We start from the raw sequence: 15,589 nt of genomic DNA on the forward strand, positions 1-15,589 counted from the left end.
GAAGTAGAGATCAAATAAATTGCACAAGAATATGGCACATATGGCTTGGACATATGTCAGAGAAAGGTCTATCATTGCTTTGTAGACAGGGTTTGCTGAAGAATATCGAGAACTCAAAAATGGAATTTTGTGAGCATTGTGTGCATGGTTGTCAAACTCGCGAGTTAACTCGTAAACTCGTATGAGTTTACGAGTTTAGGTAGTGGAATCGAGTTGACTCGGACATAAACTCGTTTCTGGGTTGACTCGGGTTGACTTGGCTAGACTCGGATAAAATCGTGCAAACTCGCGAGTTTGCTAGCGAGTTAGCGAGTTTAATTTCGTTGCCCATTTTCGCCAAAACGGCGTCGTTTTGGCCCAGAAAAAAAACCCTACAGCTAAGTGGCTAACCCAAACCCGGTAATCTAAACCCACACCCACTAATGAAGAAGTGAAGTTCGAAACCCTGGTGACTCCCTCCACCAAACCCTCACGGCCAGCCTCACTCCTCACTCCCTCCACCATCTAACGGCGGCGTTGTCTGCGCCGCCACGCAGAGGCCGGACGCCAGAGTCCAGACGGATCCCTCATCTTCTCACCTCCCCTCGCCTCATCCCTCATCCCCCACCGCTCACCCACGCAGCGTCGCAGAGCCCAGTGAAGGACCACCACGCAGAGTCGCAGTCTCGTAGAGCCCACCAGTCCACCACCACGAAGAGTCGCACAGCGCCAAAGCCCACCACCATGCCGTTTGCCTCCCCTCCTCTGTTCTGCCCTCGTCGGCCTTGTTCTATTTTTCTTCACTGAAGCACTGCCGATCTGCTTCAAGTGATAAAGTCTGCCCATCTCCAAGGTAATTTTGTTAAACTAATTCAAATGCTAACAATTTTGGTTGCAATTATTCAATTCTGCAAATTTATTAAGGCCCTGATTTGCGTTTGATCTGTTGAAAAAAAATTAATGTGTGAAAAAAAATTGATGCTGCTTGCCTGCTTATGTAATCTGTACTTCATGCTTCAATCATGGTTAAAATGTGTGGATAGTGCTTCTGTTATATATTTTTTTTCTTTTGTTTTCTGCTTCTGTTATGTAGTTATGTTTAGTTTACTGAAATTCTGAAGTCTGAATTGAAACTCTGAAGTCTGAATTGAAACTCTAAAATATCTGACTGAAACTCTGAAGTCTGAATTATTAGTTAGTGTTACTGACTTACTGTGTTAGTTTAATTGAAAGTCTAAAGTCTGAATTGTTAGTTTAAATGAAAATGTATCTGTTGTGTGATAAAGTGAGTATTGGAGTATTGGTGGTTGACTGGTTGCCATTGTTTTAATTTGTTTGTGCTTGATCATATTGATGACCTCAAAGGGGGTTCATATGACAATGAGAATGGACTTTTGGGTTAACTGGGTGGTATATTATTCCGAATCACAAAAGTATTGCTTGCTGTACTGCATTTGGAGTGATGATTATTGATTAAGTCTTATGATGCTGAAAATTTTTCATCTTTTGAACATTATTGTTGTAAGTGTAGCTGAAACTAGTGTTAGTTATGAATTTAGTTAGTGGATAATCTGAATCTGAATTTAGTTAGTAGATAATCTGAATCTGAATTTGTTGTTTGGGTTATTGATTTTTAGGGATAAAAATACAAAATGTCTGAGAATGTTGGTTCAGGGACAGGGTCTTCGCTTCCTAGTATTCCTAGACCTACACCTGCTGTTTCTAGGAGGAAAAATGCAACTGGAAATAGAAGTGATATAGGATGAAAACATGGGATTGATGTTCAAGGCAATGGCAAAAAAGTGAAGTGTAATTATTGCTCAAAGACTATAAGCGGAGGGATTTATAGATTCAAGCATCATCTTGCCGGTACTAAAGAGGATTCAGAGCCTTGTGCTTCAGTACCTGAAGAAGTGAAGGCTGTGATGTTGAAAGTCTGTGTGGAGGCTAAAGAAGCATCATTGAAGAAGAGAAGATTCGGTGATGATGAGGATTATCCTGAACAAACAGAAAAGGAGAAGGACAATTCTCAACAAAAGGGAAAAGATATTCGCAACTTTGTCACAAAAGGAAAAGGGGCTCAAGTTCAATCAACAATAAATCAAATGATGAAGAAGGATCTAAAGGAACAATGTGATCAACAATGTGCCATATTTTTCTATACAAGTGCTATTCCTTTCAATGTTATTAAGAATCCCGAATTTTTAAAGTTTTGTGAGATGGTTGGGAGATATGGAATTGGCTACAAACCCCCTTCTTACCATGAGTTAAGAGAAACCTAATTAAAGAAAGCAGTGAACAATGTTGATGAAATGCTTACTGAATTTAAAGCAGAGTGGAAGAGAACTGGTTGTTCAATCATGTCGGATGGATGGACTGATAAAAAAAGGCGTAGTATTTATAATTTCTTGGTGAACAACCCTAAAGGAACAATTTTTCTTTATTCATTGGACACTTCTGACATCTCGAAAATAACGGATAAAGTTGTCAAAAGGCTAGAAGATGCCGTAGAATTTGTTGGTGAAGAGAATGTAGTCCAAATTGTTACAGACAATGCTGCTAATTATAAGGCTGCTGGAGAAAGAATGATGGAGACTAGAAAAAGTTTGTACTAGACACCATGTGCTGCACACTGCATAGATTTGATATTGGAGGATTTTGAAAAGAAGCTAAAGGTGCATGAAACAACCATAAAAAAGGGAAGAAAAATCACCACTTTTATCTACTCCCGAAGTATGCTCATTAGCATGTTGAGGAATTTTATAAAGGGAAAGGACTTGGTTCGGCCAGGTGCCACAAGATTCGCCACTGCCTATTTGACTCTCACTTGTCTTCATGATAATAAAGGACCATTGATGACTATGTTTACTTCTGCTAATTGGAAGACAACTAAGGTTGCATCAACGCCTGAAGGAATAAGAGTCCAAAACATGGCCTTGGATAGTAGGCTATGGAAGAATATTGTCATATGCCTCAAGACTGCTGCTCCTCTCATTACAATCCTTCGCTTGGTTGATTCAGATGAAAAACCAGCCATGGGTTTCATCTTTGAAGGCATGAGAAACGCCAAAGAAACAATCAAGACTAACTTTGGTTGTGTTAAAAAGAGGTAATCTTGAGTCTTGACTAATTGAAAGCTTTAATATTTGATTATCAATGTATCATGTTACCATGTTTTCTTCTTATATTTAGTTATTTATTTAATTTTCTTATTTTTATTTATTTGCATTGTTATTTTTAGTTATGAACCTATATGGGAAATTATTGATGGAAGGTGGCAAAGTCAATTGCATAGACCATTGCATGCAGCTGCGTATTATCTTAATCCTCATTATCACTATGAACCAAATTTCATGGTTGATGATGCTGACATTAAGATTGGTCTATATAATTGTTTGAAAAAACTGGTTCCTAACCAGGAAGAAAGGAAAAAGGTTGGTCTACAGCTTCCTGACTTTCATTATGCTAGAGGCCTCTTTGGTAATGAAACTACAAAGAGTAGTAGGAAGACCATACTACCTGCTGAGTGGTGGGACTTCTATGGAGATAGTTGTCCAGAACTAAAGAAGTTTGCTATCCGAGTTCTAAGCTTAACTTGTAGTTCATCTGGTTGTGAGCGTAATTGGAGTGCATTTGAAATGGTAATTCCTTATTCCTTACTTCCTTAGAACTATTCATTATTTATTTTAATTTTAATTTTTGTATTTTTATTAACTATTGGCACTATATGTTTGTAGGTTCATACAAAGAGAAGAAATCGGTTGCATCAAAAGAAAATGAATGATTTAGTGTATGTGATGTATAATTTGAAGTTAAAGGGCAAGCAAATTAGAAAAACTCCAGAACTTGAATTTGATACAGTGCATTCTGATGATGAGTGGATAACTGAGGATGTTAATGAAAATATTGCTGAAAGTGTTGAGCATTCTCACTTGCCAACGAATGACAATACTAATGATGATCCAAATAGTAATGAATTTGCTATTCCAGGTATGAATAATAATTAATTCAACATGGGTGAGGGAGGTGAGAATGAGTTTATTGGGGATCCACAACAAAATTTAATAGAGGAAGAAGATGAACATGTGAATGATGATGATGATTTTGTTGGCCGTGTTGAACCTGAGGCTGAAAAAAATGATGTTTCTGATGAAGATGGTGAAGATGATGATGTTGATGCCATGGAAGATGAAGATATTGGAGGATTTGAATTTTAGAGTTTATTAGAAATTTAATTGTTGCTTTGTTGTTTTCTTTTGTGTTTTAGTTATGTCTTATGAACCTTTGATTGTGTAATTGTGTATTTTATGTTGAACTAGATAGATACTTGTGAAGGATTTAAATGTGTGATCCAAAGTACTTGTTGTAACTTGTAATTTTAGTATTAGGTTAATTTATTATGTGTTTTGATGTTGAAATTGTTAGGTTTGAATGTCTATATTTGAGTAAATATATATATTATACATGATATATATATATATATATATATATATATTTTTTAAAAAAATGTATAACAGGTAAACTCGTACGAGTCTACGAGTTGAGTCTAGGTCAGCTCCACGAGTTTACCTAGACTCGCGAGTTTGACAACCTTGATTGTGTGTATAGAAAGGTACATAGGGTGAAGTTTTCTACAAACAAGCATAAAAGTAGAGGGTTGTTAGACTACATGCATACTGATGTTTGGGGCTCGGCTAAAGTTACTTCCAAGGGTGGTTCCAAGTATTTTGTTACTTTTGTTGATGATTATTCCAGGTATGTTTGGATTTATTTCCTCAAACATAAGAATGAGGTATTCGATACTTTTAAGCGGTGGAGAGCAATGGTTGAAAACCAAACAGGTAGAAAGCTGAGAACTCTACGATCTGATAATGACACAGAGTGCACGGATGGGGCTTTCAAGGAGTTCTGTGACCAAAAAGGCATTACAAGACACTGGACAGTTAGAGAAATACCACAACAAAATGGAGTCGCCGAACGACTGAATCGTACGCTACTTGAGAAGGCAAGGTGTATGCGCTCTAATTCCGGGTTAGGCAGAGAATGGTGGGCAGAATCAGTTGCTACAACTTGCTACATAGTGAATCGATCCCCACATTCTTCTCTAGATGGAGACACACCTTATAAGGTGTGGTCAGGGGAACATGCAGATTACGAGAAACTCAGAGTTTTTGGATGCACAGCCTATTATCATGTCAAAGATAATAAGCTTGATGATAGAGCTAAGAAGGCAATTTTTTTGGGGTATCCAAGAGGGGTTCAAGGCTATCGCCTTTGGAGTGTAAATGATTCTAAGTTTGTAATTAGCAGAGATGTTACCTTTGATGAACGATCTATGGTAGCTTTGTCTAAAGATATGGTGCCAGATGATGGTCATGTTGGAAAAACTTCAAATACTCAAGTGGTGGAGATAGAGTCTAAATACCAACAAATAGATTCTAGTAATGTTCAGGTGGAGCATCCTAATGCTACTTGAGATGACGCAGAGGATGAAGTTGATCATGAGAAAATTCAACGAGAAAATGCACATGCATTACAACAGCAGCAACAGGATTCTTTGGCATCTATTAGGCCAAAGAGGAATTATAAATTTGTTCAGAAGTTCAGGTCAGACAAGCCTTTGAGACATTATGGGTAGGTAAACTTAGTAGATTATGCACTCTCAGTGGAGGATGATGAACTGGTCACCTTCAAACATGCTATCAAAGACAAAGATAGAGAAAGTTGGTTTGTCGCTATGGAGGAAGAGATACAATCTCTTCATAAGAACAAGACATGGGATGTGGTCCCATTGCCCGTGGGAAAGATTGCAATCGGTTGTAAGTGGGTATATAAAAGAAAAGAAGATCCTAAGTCAGATGGTACAAGATTCAAAGCTATGTTAGTAGCAAAGGGATTTGCACAGAAAGAAGGTGTTGATTACAATGAGATATTTTCTCCTGTGGTGAAACACACTTCCATACGGGTGCTTTTAAGTCTTGTCGCTCATGGTGATCTTGAGTTAGAACAACTAGACGTGAAGACTATATTCTTGCACGGTGACTTAGAAGAAGAAATCTACATGTATCAACCTGAGGGTTTCAAGGTTGAGGGTAAAGAAAGTCAGGTATGTCGCTTGAGGAAATCGCTATTGAAACAATCTCCTCAGCAATGGTATAAGCGATTTGACTCCTTTATGTTAAAACAATGTTTTTTCAAAAGTAATTATGATTGTTGTGTATACATTCGTAAGCTTCCTGGAGGTGATTATATCTATCTTCTATTGTATGTGGATGACATGCTTATTGCCTCCAAGAGCAAGGTAGAGATAGATATGTTAAAGGTTCAACTTGGTAAAGAATTTGAAACAAAAGACTTGGGTGCTGCACGAAAAATATTAGGCATGGAAATTAAAAGAGAGAGATCAAGCCAAAAACTGTTCTTGAACCAAAGAGGATACATTGAGCGCATCATTAAAAGGTTTGAAATGAAAAATACTAAATCGGTGGATACGTCATTGGCTCCACATTTTAGGCTCTCTGGTAAACAATCTCCCACAACAGCAGAGGATAAGGCTTACATAGAAAGTGTACCTTATGTTAGTGCAGTCGGTAGCCTAATGTATGCTATGGTGTGTACACGCCCAGATATTTCACAGGCAGTCAATGGTGTTAGCAGGTTCATGGCAAACCCAGGTAAGGCACACTGGGAAGCAGTCAAGTGGATATTAAGATACTTGAAGGGTACCATTGACATAGGTTTATGCTTTAGTGGAAAATCATGTCAAATCAGCGGCTTTGTTGATTCTGATTATGCTGGTGATCTAGATAGAAGACGTTCTACGACTGGTTATGTATATAAAATACAAGGTACTCCAGTTAGTTGGCGATCGATGTTACAAGCTACAGTGGCACTATCTACTACAGAAGCTGAGTACATGGCAGTAGCAGAAGGGGTGAAAGAAGCATTGTGGCTAAGGGGTCTTCTAGATGATTTGGGGTTGAAGCAGGATTGCGTGAATCTGAGTTGTGATAGTCAAAGTGCAATTCATTTGGCTAAAAATCAGGTTCATCATGCTCGTACCAAGCATATTGATGTAAGATATCACTTTGTGCGCGATGTTATAGAGAAAGGTAACATTTCTCTTATAAAAGTACACACAGATGAAAATCCTGTTGATATGTTGACTAAAATAGTGTGAGGAAACAAGTTCCAACACTATTTGGAATTGCTCAATATTGCTTCATGTTAGGCATTACATGGAGAAATAGAAGAACTATGATTAGTTTGATCCTGAACAAGGGTACGTAGGCAGTCATTGTAAAAATGATGCAACCAGATATGAATACCACACTTTGATCGTCTAAAATTTGAGTAGATTTCAAATTGTGAACGATGTGCAGAATTGTGAGAATAAAAGAAAAGCTAAGAGCAAACTTAGGGAGTAAAGTAAGGTTTGCAAGGAGTTTTAATAGAAAAGAACTTGTAGAGAGTTTTCATAGGAGGATTTTATTTTCATTCATTAAAATTATAGCATAGATGATACTATATATATTTCTGTAACAATGTAGTTGAAACATCATCAAAAAAATAAGAAAGAAAGTTAATTCACATCCTATTTTCTCGTATTGGCTTTGTTATAGTTAGTACATTATTATGGGTAGTGTTCAATTTCATATTATTTTCTATCTATTAGAAGTCAAAATTCCGCTGCAGACTCAACAATTGGTATCAAGAGCCAACGTTATATTATTCATTTTTTGAGTGGTAAAATTCAATTTTCCATTTACTAATTCAATTTTTGCTGCAAATGTATTTTGTTAATTGAGTCAATATTTTGGATACGTAGTCTTCTAAAATTTTTTATTACACATTAAAATTTTTGTGCTATACATACCAAGATTTTTGTGATGTCACCAAAATTTATATGTTGTGCGTATTTCATTGGTATAGTATACAAATTTTTGTACATTGTACACAAACTTTTGCACATAGTACATAAATTTCTGTATTTTAGTTTTTTGAATATTTATAGAAGAAGAAAAAGATGAAGATGATGATAATAAAAGAAGACGAAGAGGAAAAAAAAAGAGAAAAACAAATTAAACAACAACAATATCATTATCATCATCATTAACAGCAACAACACTAACAAGACAACGGTGACGGCAACAATGACAATGAAGATGAAAAAAGAAGTACACAAAAAAAGAAGATGATGAGGACGACGATGATGAAAGAAGAGGATGAAGAGAAAGAAGAAAAAGCGCATTAGGACTTAGTTAAAAATTTGGTTTAAAAAATTTTGAACACCTACATTTTTTTATATATATGGTGGAGCCTATAGTAACAATAGTTATGGTGAGTTGGTGACTATAAGGGCTATTAAGTGTTATTAAATTAAAGTAATTTTTTTGTGAAAAGAAGCAAAATTCTTTTGGTTTTTGAAGTAAAAACTTGTGATTAGTGGGTAAATTAATAACAAGTGGTGGCTATGGAAGCTTTAAATTAGATAAATATAATTGTCAAATATGTAAGTTGATAAGTATAGAAAAAATAAGTTGATAAGATGGTGATTTGAATAATTAGTACTAGTTAAATTGTAATTTTTGATATGGTCAAAATTTAATGTTAGTTTAGTTGCAATATTTGACTTAGTTAAAGAATAAATTTTTATCTAACCATGCATTGAAAACAAATTGTATATTGTTGTGATAAGTTTAAAAGGACGTAATGCCCATTCAATATATGGGCGGTTGATTTTCCCTATGAAAAATGAAGCTTCCAAGTCAAAATGATATTAAATGAAGTTTTGAATATTTGAACTTTTGTATTTATAAGTAGGAGCTTAAAGCCTAAGGAGAATTACAACAACAAGAATATTAAATATTCTTCATTCTTTCCCTCTCTCATTTATACTATTCTCTCTTATATTCTTTACTATAATATTATTAAATATATCTATTAATATAGTAATCCTAGTGAACATTATTACTAGAGCTATCTAATTATTTTTTCATACTTTATATTTGTTACCTCTTCATTATTTATTTATTTAGTTATTTTACAACACGTTATCAGCACGAGACTCTGATCAAATTTTTAGGAAGACTCAGGTAACAAATTTTCATTATGTCGAAGCTCTCTCATCTTGAATTCAATGCTCTTGATATATCTGAAAATAATTATTTATCATGGATACTAGATGCTGAAATCCATCTTGATTCAATGGATCTTGGAGATACCATTAAGGCTGAAAATAATGCATCCCAGAAGGATAAAGCCAAAGCCATGATTTTTCTTCGTCGTCATCTTGACGAAGGATTGAAAAATGAATATCTCACATTAAAAGATCCTGCAGATCTTTGGAAAGATCTTGAAGAAAGGTACAATCATAAAAAACGGTGATATTTTCTCAAGTCCGATATAAATGGACGCACTTGCGTCTACAAGATTTTAAATCTATAAATGAATATAATTCTGAAATGTTTCGAATCACCTCACGAATGAAATTATGTGAAAAAAAGATAACTGATCATGATATGTTGGAGAAAACTTTGTCAACCCTCCATGCCTCGAATGTGCTCCTGCAGCAGCAGTATCGAGAAAAAGGGTTTAAAAAATATTCTGAGTTAATTTCTTGCCTTCTTGTTGTTGAACTCAACAATGAGTTGCTTTTAAAGAATCATGAAGCGCGCCTAGCTGGCGTCACCCCATTTTCTGAAGGAAATTACGCCAGAAGAGGTAAATGGCAAGGTTTTAATTACAAGAAAAATTACGGAAGGAAAAGAAATTATGTTCAAAAGAGAGGATCCCAACAGAAGTGGGATAAAGAAAGAAATATTGGACCAAATAAATCAACAGAGGATAAGTGTTTCTGTTGTAGTGAAAAGGGTCATTGGTCACGTACTTGTCGTACCCCAAGGCACCTAGTCGATCTTTATCAAGCATCTTTGAAAAAAGACGACAAAGGAAAGGAGATGAATTTCATTTCAAATGATGTTGCTGAAAGCTCTACCACTCATTATGATGTATCCAATTTCTTTGAGAACCCTGAAGAAAATATTGGTTATTTAATCAATGATGGAATATTTTAATATGTGGGATTGTTAAGTATTCATGTAAATAAATAATGTAAAGAACTTATTGTTAAGTTTTATTTTAAGTTTCAAATGTGATGTATATAAATAATAAAATATTAATGTTTATGAATTTTGAAATCATTATGTGTCATTTTTAAAATAAAATTTTAGTATATGACATTATTTTTATGTACAGTGAAAAATAATTTCGATCAAGTATTCAATTTAACTGTGCATACTACTCATTTTATTATTATTTGTCTTTGAAGAAAATGGCAAGGATATATAATGAAGATGTATGCATTGCGGATAGTGCAAGTTCGCACACTATTCTCAAAAGTGATATATATTTTACCCATCTTGTGCAAAAGAAGAATATGTTAATACTATTATTGTCTCAGGCAATGTGATTGAAGGCTCTAGAAGAGCTATAATTTTGTTTTCCGGAGGAACAAAATTCATAATAAATAATGCACTATTGTCTACCAAGTCTCTAAGAAACTTGTTGAGCTTTAAAGATATTCGCCAAAATGAATATCGTATTGAGACTATAAATAAGAAAAATTATGAATATTTATGTATCACAACTCATGATTCAAACAAGAAAGTTATATTAGAAAAGTTACCCTCACTTTCATCTGGGTTGTATTATACCAAGATTAGTGCAATTGAATCACATGCCATTGTAAACCAGAAGTTTACTAGCCCAAATGAATTCATAACTTGGCATGATAGATTGGGTCACCCGGAAACAACCATGATGAGGAGAATGATTGAAAACTCCCATGGACATTCACTAAAGAACCAGAAGATTCTTAAATCTACTGAATTTTGTTGTGTTGCGTGTTCTCAAGGGAAGTTAATTTTAAGGCCATCACCAGTAAAGATTGGATTTAAGTCTCCTGAATTCCTAGAAAGGATTCAAGGTGATATATGTGGACCTATTCATCCACCATGTAGATCTTTTAGATATTTTATGGTCCTGATAGACGCATCTTCAAGATGGTCACATGTGTGCTTATTGTCTTCTCGCAACCTAGCGTTTGCGAGATTACTGGCTCAAATTATTCGATTGAAAGCACAATTTCCAGAAAATCCAATCAAAACAATTCGTCTTGATAATGCTGGTGAATTTACTTCCCAAGCTTTTGATGCTTATTGTATGGCTAATGGAATAAGTGTTGAACATCTAGTAGCTTATGTTCACACACAAAATGGGTTAGCAGAATCACTTATTAAACGTCTCCAATTAATTGCTAGACACTTACTTATGAGAACAAATCTCCCAACCTTGGTTTGGGGGTATGCTATTTTACATACCGCAACACTTATTCGTTTGAGGCCAATAAGTTACCATCAATTCTCTCCTATGCAATTAGCTTTTGGCCAGCAGCCAAATGTTTCCCATTTAAGAATATTCGGGTGTGCAATTCCCATTGCACCACCTAATCGCACCAAAATGGGACTCCAACAAAAATTGGGGATATATGTTGGATATGATTCTCCCTCTATAGTGAGGTATCTTGAGATACAAACTGGAGATGTATTTAAAGCCCGATTTGCGGATTGTCATTTTGATGAATCAAAATTTCCATCATTAGGGGGAGAGAATAAGCTTTCTGAAAAAGAACTTAATTGGAATGCATCATCGTTGATGCATTTAAATCATCGATCAGGGTAATGTGAACTAGAAGTTCAAAAGATTATACATTTGCAAAGAATAGCAAATGAATTGCCTGATGTATTTTTTGATACAAAGAGGATAACCAAACCTTATATACCAGCGGAAAATGTCCCAATTTGAATTGATGTCCCAATAGGACAAGTTGCCACCGAAGCAAATACACGCCAGAAGCGTGGCAGGCCCATCGGTTCCAAAGGCAAAAATCATCGAAAAAGAAAAGAGGTAAATATTATTCTTGTTGAAAAAGACATAGTAGAGACACCTGCAGTTGTCCAAAATTCTGATATAATTTTAATGCCAGAAGACGTTCAGGTACCTAAAAATTGTGAAAACGACGAGATATCAATAAATTATGTCTTTACATGAGAGAAATGAGACCGAAATAAGACAATTGTTAATAAAATGTTTGCATATAATGTGGCATTAAATATCATGTGTGAAAGTAAGGATCTTGAGCCAAGATCAATCAAAGAATGTCGACAAAGAAATGATTGGCCAAAATGGGAAGAAGCCATGAAGGCTGAATTAGACTCACTTGCAAAACGTGAAGTCTTTGGACCTGTAGTCTGTACACCTAAAGATGTAAAACCTGTTGGATACCGATGGCTATTTGTGAGAAAACGAAATGAGAAAAATGAAGTTGTGCACTACAAAGCCCGACTTGTGGCACAAGGCTTTTCACAAAGGCCCGGTATAGATTATGAATAAACGTATTCCCCTGTAGTGGATGCGATAACATTGCGTTATTTGGTCAGTTTATCTGCATATCATAAACTGCATATGCATTTAATGGATGTGGTAACAGCCTATTTATACGGCTCATTAGATCGGGATATCTATATGAAAGTCCCTGAAGGACTAAAGATATCTAAACCATCAAATGAATATTCGCAAGAGTTATACTCAGTCAAATTGCAAAGATCTTTATATGGTCTAAACCAATCTGGACGAATGTGGTATAATCGTCTTACTGAGTATCTAGCCAAAAATGAATTCAAGAATGATGATATCTGTTCGTGTGTTTTCATAAAGAAATCTGCATCTGGATTCATTATAATTACTGTGTACGTTGATGATTTAAATATCATTGGAACTCCTGAAGAGAATCCAACAATTATAAAAACTCTAAAAGAAGAGTTTGAGATGAAAGATCTTGGAAAGACTAAATTTTGTCTCGACTTGCAGATTGAGCATACAAAAAATGGGATCTTTATTCATCAAACAACATACAAAAAAAGATCTTGAAGAGATTTTATATGGATAAGTCACATCCATTAAGTACCCCAATGATAGTAAGGTCTTTGGATGTGGAAAAGGATCAATTCCGTCCTAAAGAAGAAAATGAAGATATTCTTGGTCCTGAAGTACCATATCTTAGTGCCATTGGAGCGCTAATGTATCTTGCTAATAATACGCAACCTGACATATTATTCGCGGTGAATTTACTAGCAAGGTATAGTTCCTCTCCAACCAGAAGACATTGGAGTGGAATCAAGCAAATCTTTCGATATCCTCATGGAACGGTTGATATGGGATTGTTTTATCCATATGGATCCAAGTCACAACTAGTTGGCTATGCAGATGCTGGATACTTGTCTGATCCACACAAAGGGAGATCTCAAACAGGATACTTGTTTACATATGATGGTACATCTATATCATGGAGGTCCATGAAACAGACGATAGCAGGAACCTCCTCTAATCATGCTGAAATACTAGCGATACATGAACCAAGTCCCGAGTGTTTTTGGTTCAGGAGTTTGATCCAATATATCCTGTCATCATGTGGATTGATTGATCATAAAATAGCTCCAACTGTCCTGTTTGAAAATAATACAGCATGCATTGCTTAACTTAAAGGCGGATACATCAAAGGTGATAGAACAAAGCATATTTCTTCCAAATTCTTCTTCACTCATGATTTTCAAAATCAAGGGACAATTGATGTCCAACAGATATGCTCAAGTGACAATCTGACAGATTTATTCACAAAGTCACTCCCAAAATTCTCCTTTGAAAAATTGGCACATCAGATTGGGATGCGTCGATTTCGAGATGTTAAATGATGTCGATAAGAGGGAGAGACTATACTCTTTTTCCTCGGTTAGGTTTTTTTCCCTAGGTTTTTTTTGACAAAGTTTTTTAATGAGGCAGTTCCTATCACAAAGGATTTTGTACTCTTTTTCCTTCATTAAAATTTTTTTTCATTGGATTTTTCTTTAGTTAGGTTTTAATGAGGTATAATCCTAAATGGTCATCTAAGGAGGAGTGTTGTGATAAGTTCAAAAGGACGTGGATGCCCATTCAATATATAGGCGACTGATTTTTCTTGAAAAATAAAGTTCCCAAGTCAAAATGATATTAAATGAAGTTTTGAATGTTTGAACTTTTATATCTATAAATAAGAGGCTAAAGCCTCAAGAGAATCACAACAACAAAAATATTAAATATTCTTCATTCTTTCCCTCTCTATTTTATACTATTTTCTCTTATATTCTTTACTATAATATTATTAAATATATTTATTAATATAGTAATCCTAATAAATATTATTATTAAAGTTATTTAATTATTTTTTTATACTTTATATTTATTACCTCTTCATTATTTATTTATTTAGTTATTTTACAACATAGATGATAATGTTTATTATTTTGTCATACAATTTGAAAAAGTTGTATAGAAAATAATAAGATCAAGTTGATATTTATCGACTTAATAAAGATTGCGGTTTCTTAATCACTACTTTTAGCAAATTATATATCGGTGGTTAAGATATTTACTAATGCAGGCTAATTTTTACATATAATTAGTGAGTAAAAATATAATAGATTATAATTTTATCACTTAGTTATATTGTTTCTATTATTACACAAACTATTTGTTTCAATTTTATCTATTTTTATCTATAAATTTTAGTTGCATTGTGTTATTTTATCTCATTAACTCTAATAATCTAACACACTTTATATTTTGATAATATTTTTTATTTTTAAATTTAAAAATATTATTAAATAATAAAAATAATATTATTTTAATTTTAACAACATTTTTTAAGACATAGTAACTAATATAATCACCATGGCATAGACCCTAATTACTGTAGCATATATGTAGTGATGAAAATGGCGGAAATAGGGAAACTTTTTTTTTTTTGGTTAACGGAAATAGGGAAACTTTGCCTCACCTACTAGAGAAGGAGGCATCGTTGATGGTCCATACCAACTACCAAGTACCAACTAATAAAGAATGGCTTCTGTTTATTTTCTTCAGCGCTTTGCATGCCAAACTCACCAACAAATTAAAGTTCAAGAAACACATTGATTTAGATTGATATATATTATATATATTATTTCTTTCCATCTCAACGCCAGTTACGGAGGAAGAAAATGTACCAAAGAGAAGGCACTATTCACCATATATACACATATTTTAAATGTTGACAAGATTTCAAGTGCATGAAATGCTAGATAAATATCTCGTCAAAATGATTATTTTATGATTTAAATGTATGAAACTGCAAATGAAATCCATTTTTTTTTAAGAAAAATGAAATTTTTTTTTTTTTAATAAAGAAAGCCTAACATAATAAAGTGAAGCAAATAAAAAGAATAAAATACAACAAAAAAGATAAGATAATGAACACAATAAAAGAAGTATAATCCATTGTTATTTTCGGTATAGCCATTAACAACCAAACAAATCATCATCACACCACTCTCTGTAGCTAAAAAAAACTTATTTATAATTTCATCAACACATATCTTTGATTTCTAGAAAATTCTACTATTTCGTTCCAACTAAATATTCTAAATAATTGCAAAGAAATTTATTAGCCACTTTTTATGCTCAACGCCAGGCACTC

At 34.2% G+C, this 15,589-nt stretch overlaps 1 protein-coding gene across 1 annotated transcript; it reads left to right on the forward strand.

Moving 5' to 3' along the window:
- The first annotated feature begins 2,339 nt into the window (after window positions 1-2,339).
- Window positions 2,340-4,196, forward strand: LOC130965555 (uncharacterized). Its single transcript, XM_057890321.1, has 5 exons — window positions 2,340-2,583; window positions 2,827-3,088; window positions 3,221-3,620; window positions 3,717-3,969; window positions 4,048-4,196. The coding sequence occupies exons 1-5, from the start codon at window positions 2,340-2,342 to the stop codon at window positions 4,194-4,196; spliced, it is 1,308 nt and encodes a 435-aa protein (XP_057746304.1).
- The last annotated feature ends 11,393 nt before the right edge of the window (window positions 4,197-15,589 follow it).

The sequence above is a fragment of the Arachis stenosperma genome, chromosome 3 (genome assembly GCF_014773155.1).
Source record: "Arachis stenosperma cultivar V10309 chromosome 3, arast.V10309.gnm1.PFL2, whole genome shotgun sequence".
Taxonomy (NCBI): Eukaryota; Viridiplantae; Streptophyta; class Magnoliopsida; order Fabales; family Fabaceae; genus Arachis; species Arachis stenosperma.

Bases quoted from the DNA above. Each gene is read 5' to 3' on its own strand.
- LOC130965555 (XM_057890321.1), top strand. From the start codon at position 2,340: ATGTCGGATGGATGGACTGATAAAAAAAGGCGTAGTATTTATAATTTC. The intron at 3,089-3,220 runs GTAATCTTGAGT...TGTTATTTTTAG, and splicing joins TTTGGTTGTGTTAAAAAGAG to TTATGAACCTATATGGGAAA. The intron at 3,970-4,047 runs GTATGAATAATA...AAAATTTAATAG, and splicing joins TAATGAATTTGCTATTCCAG to AGGAAGAAGATGAACATGTG.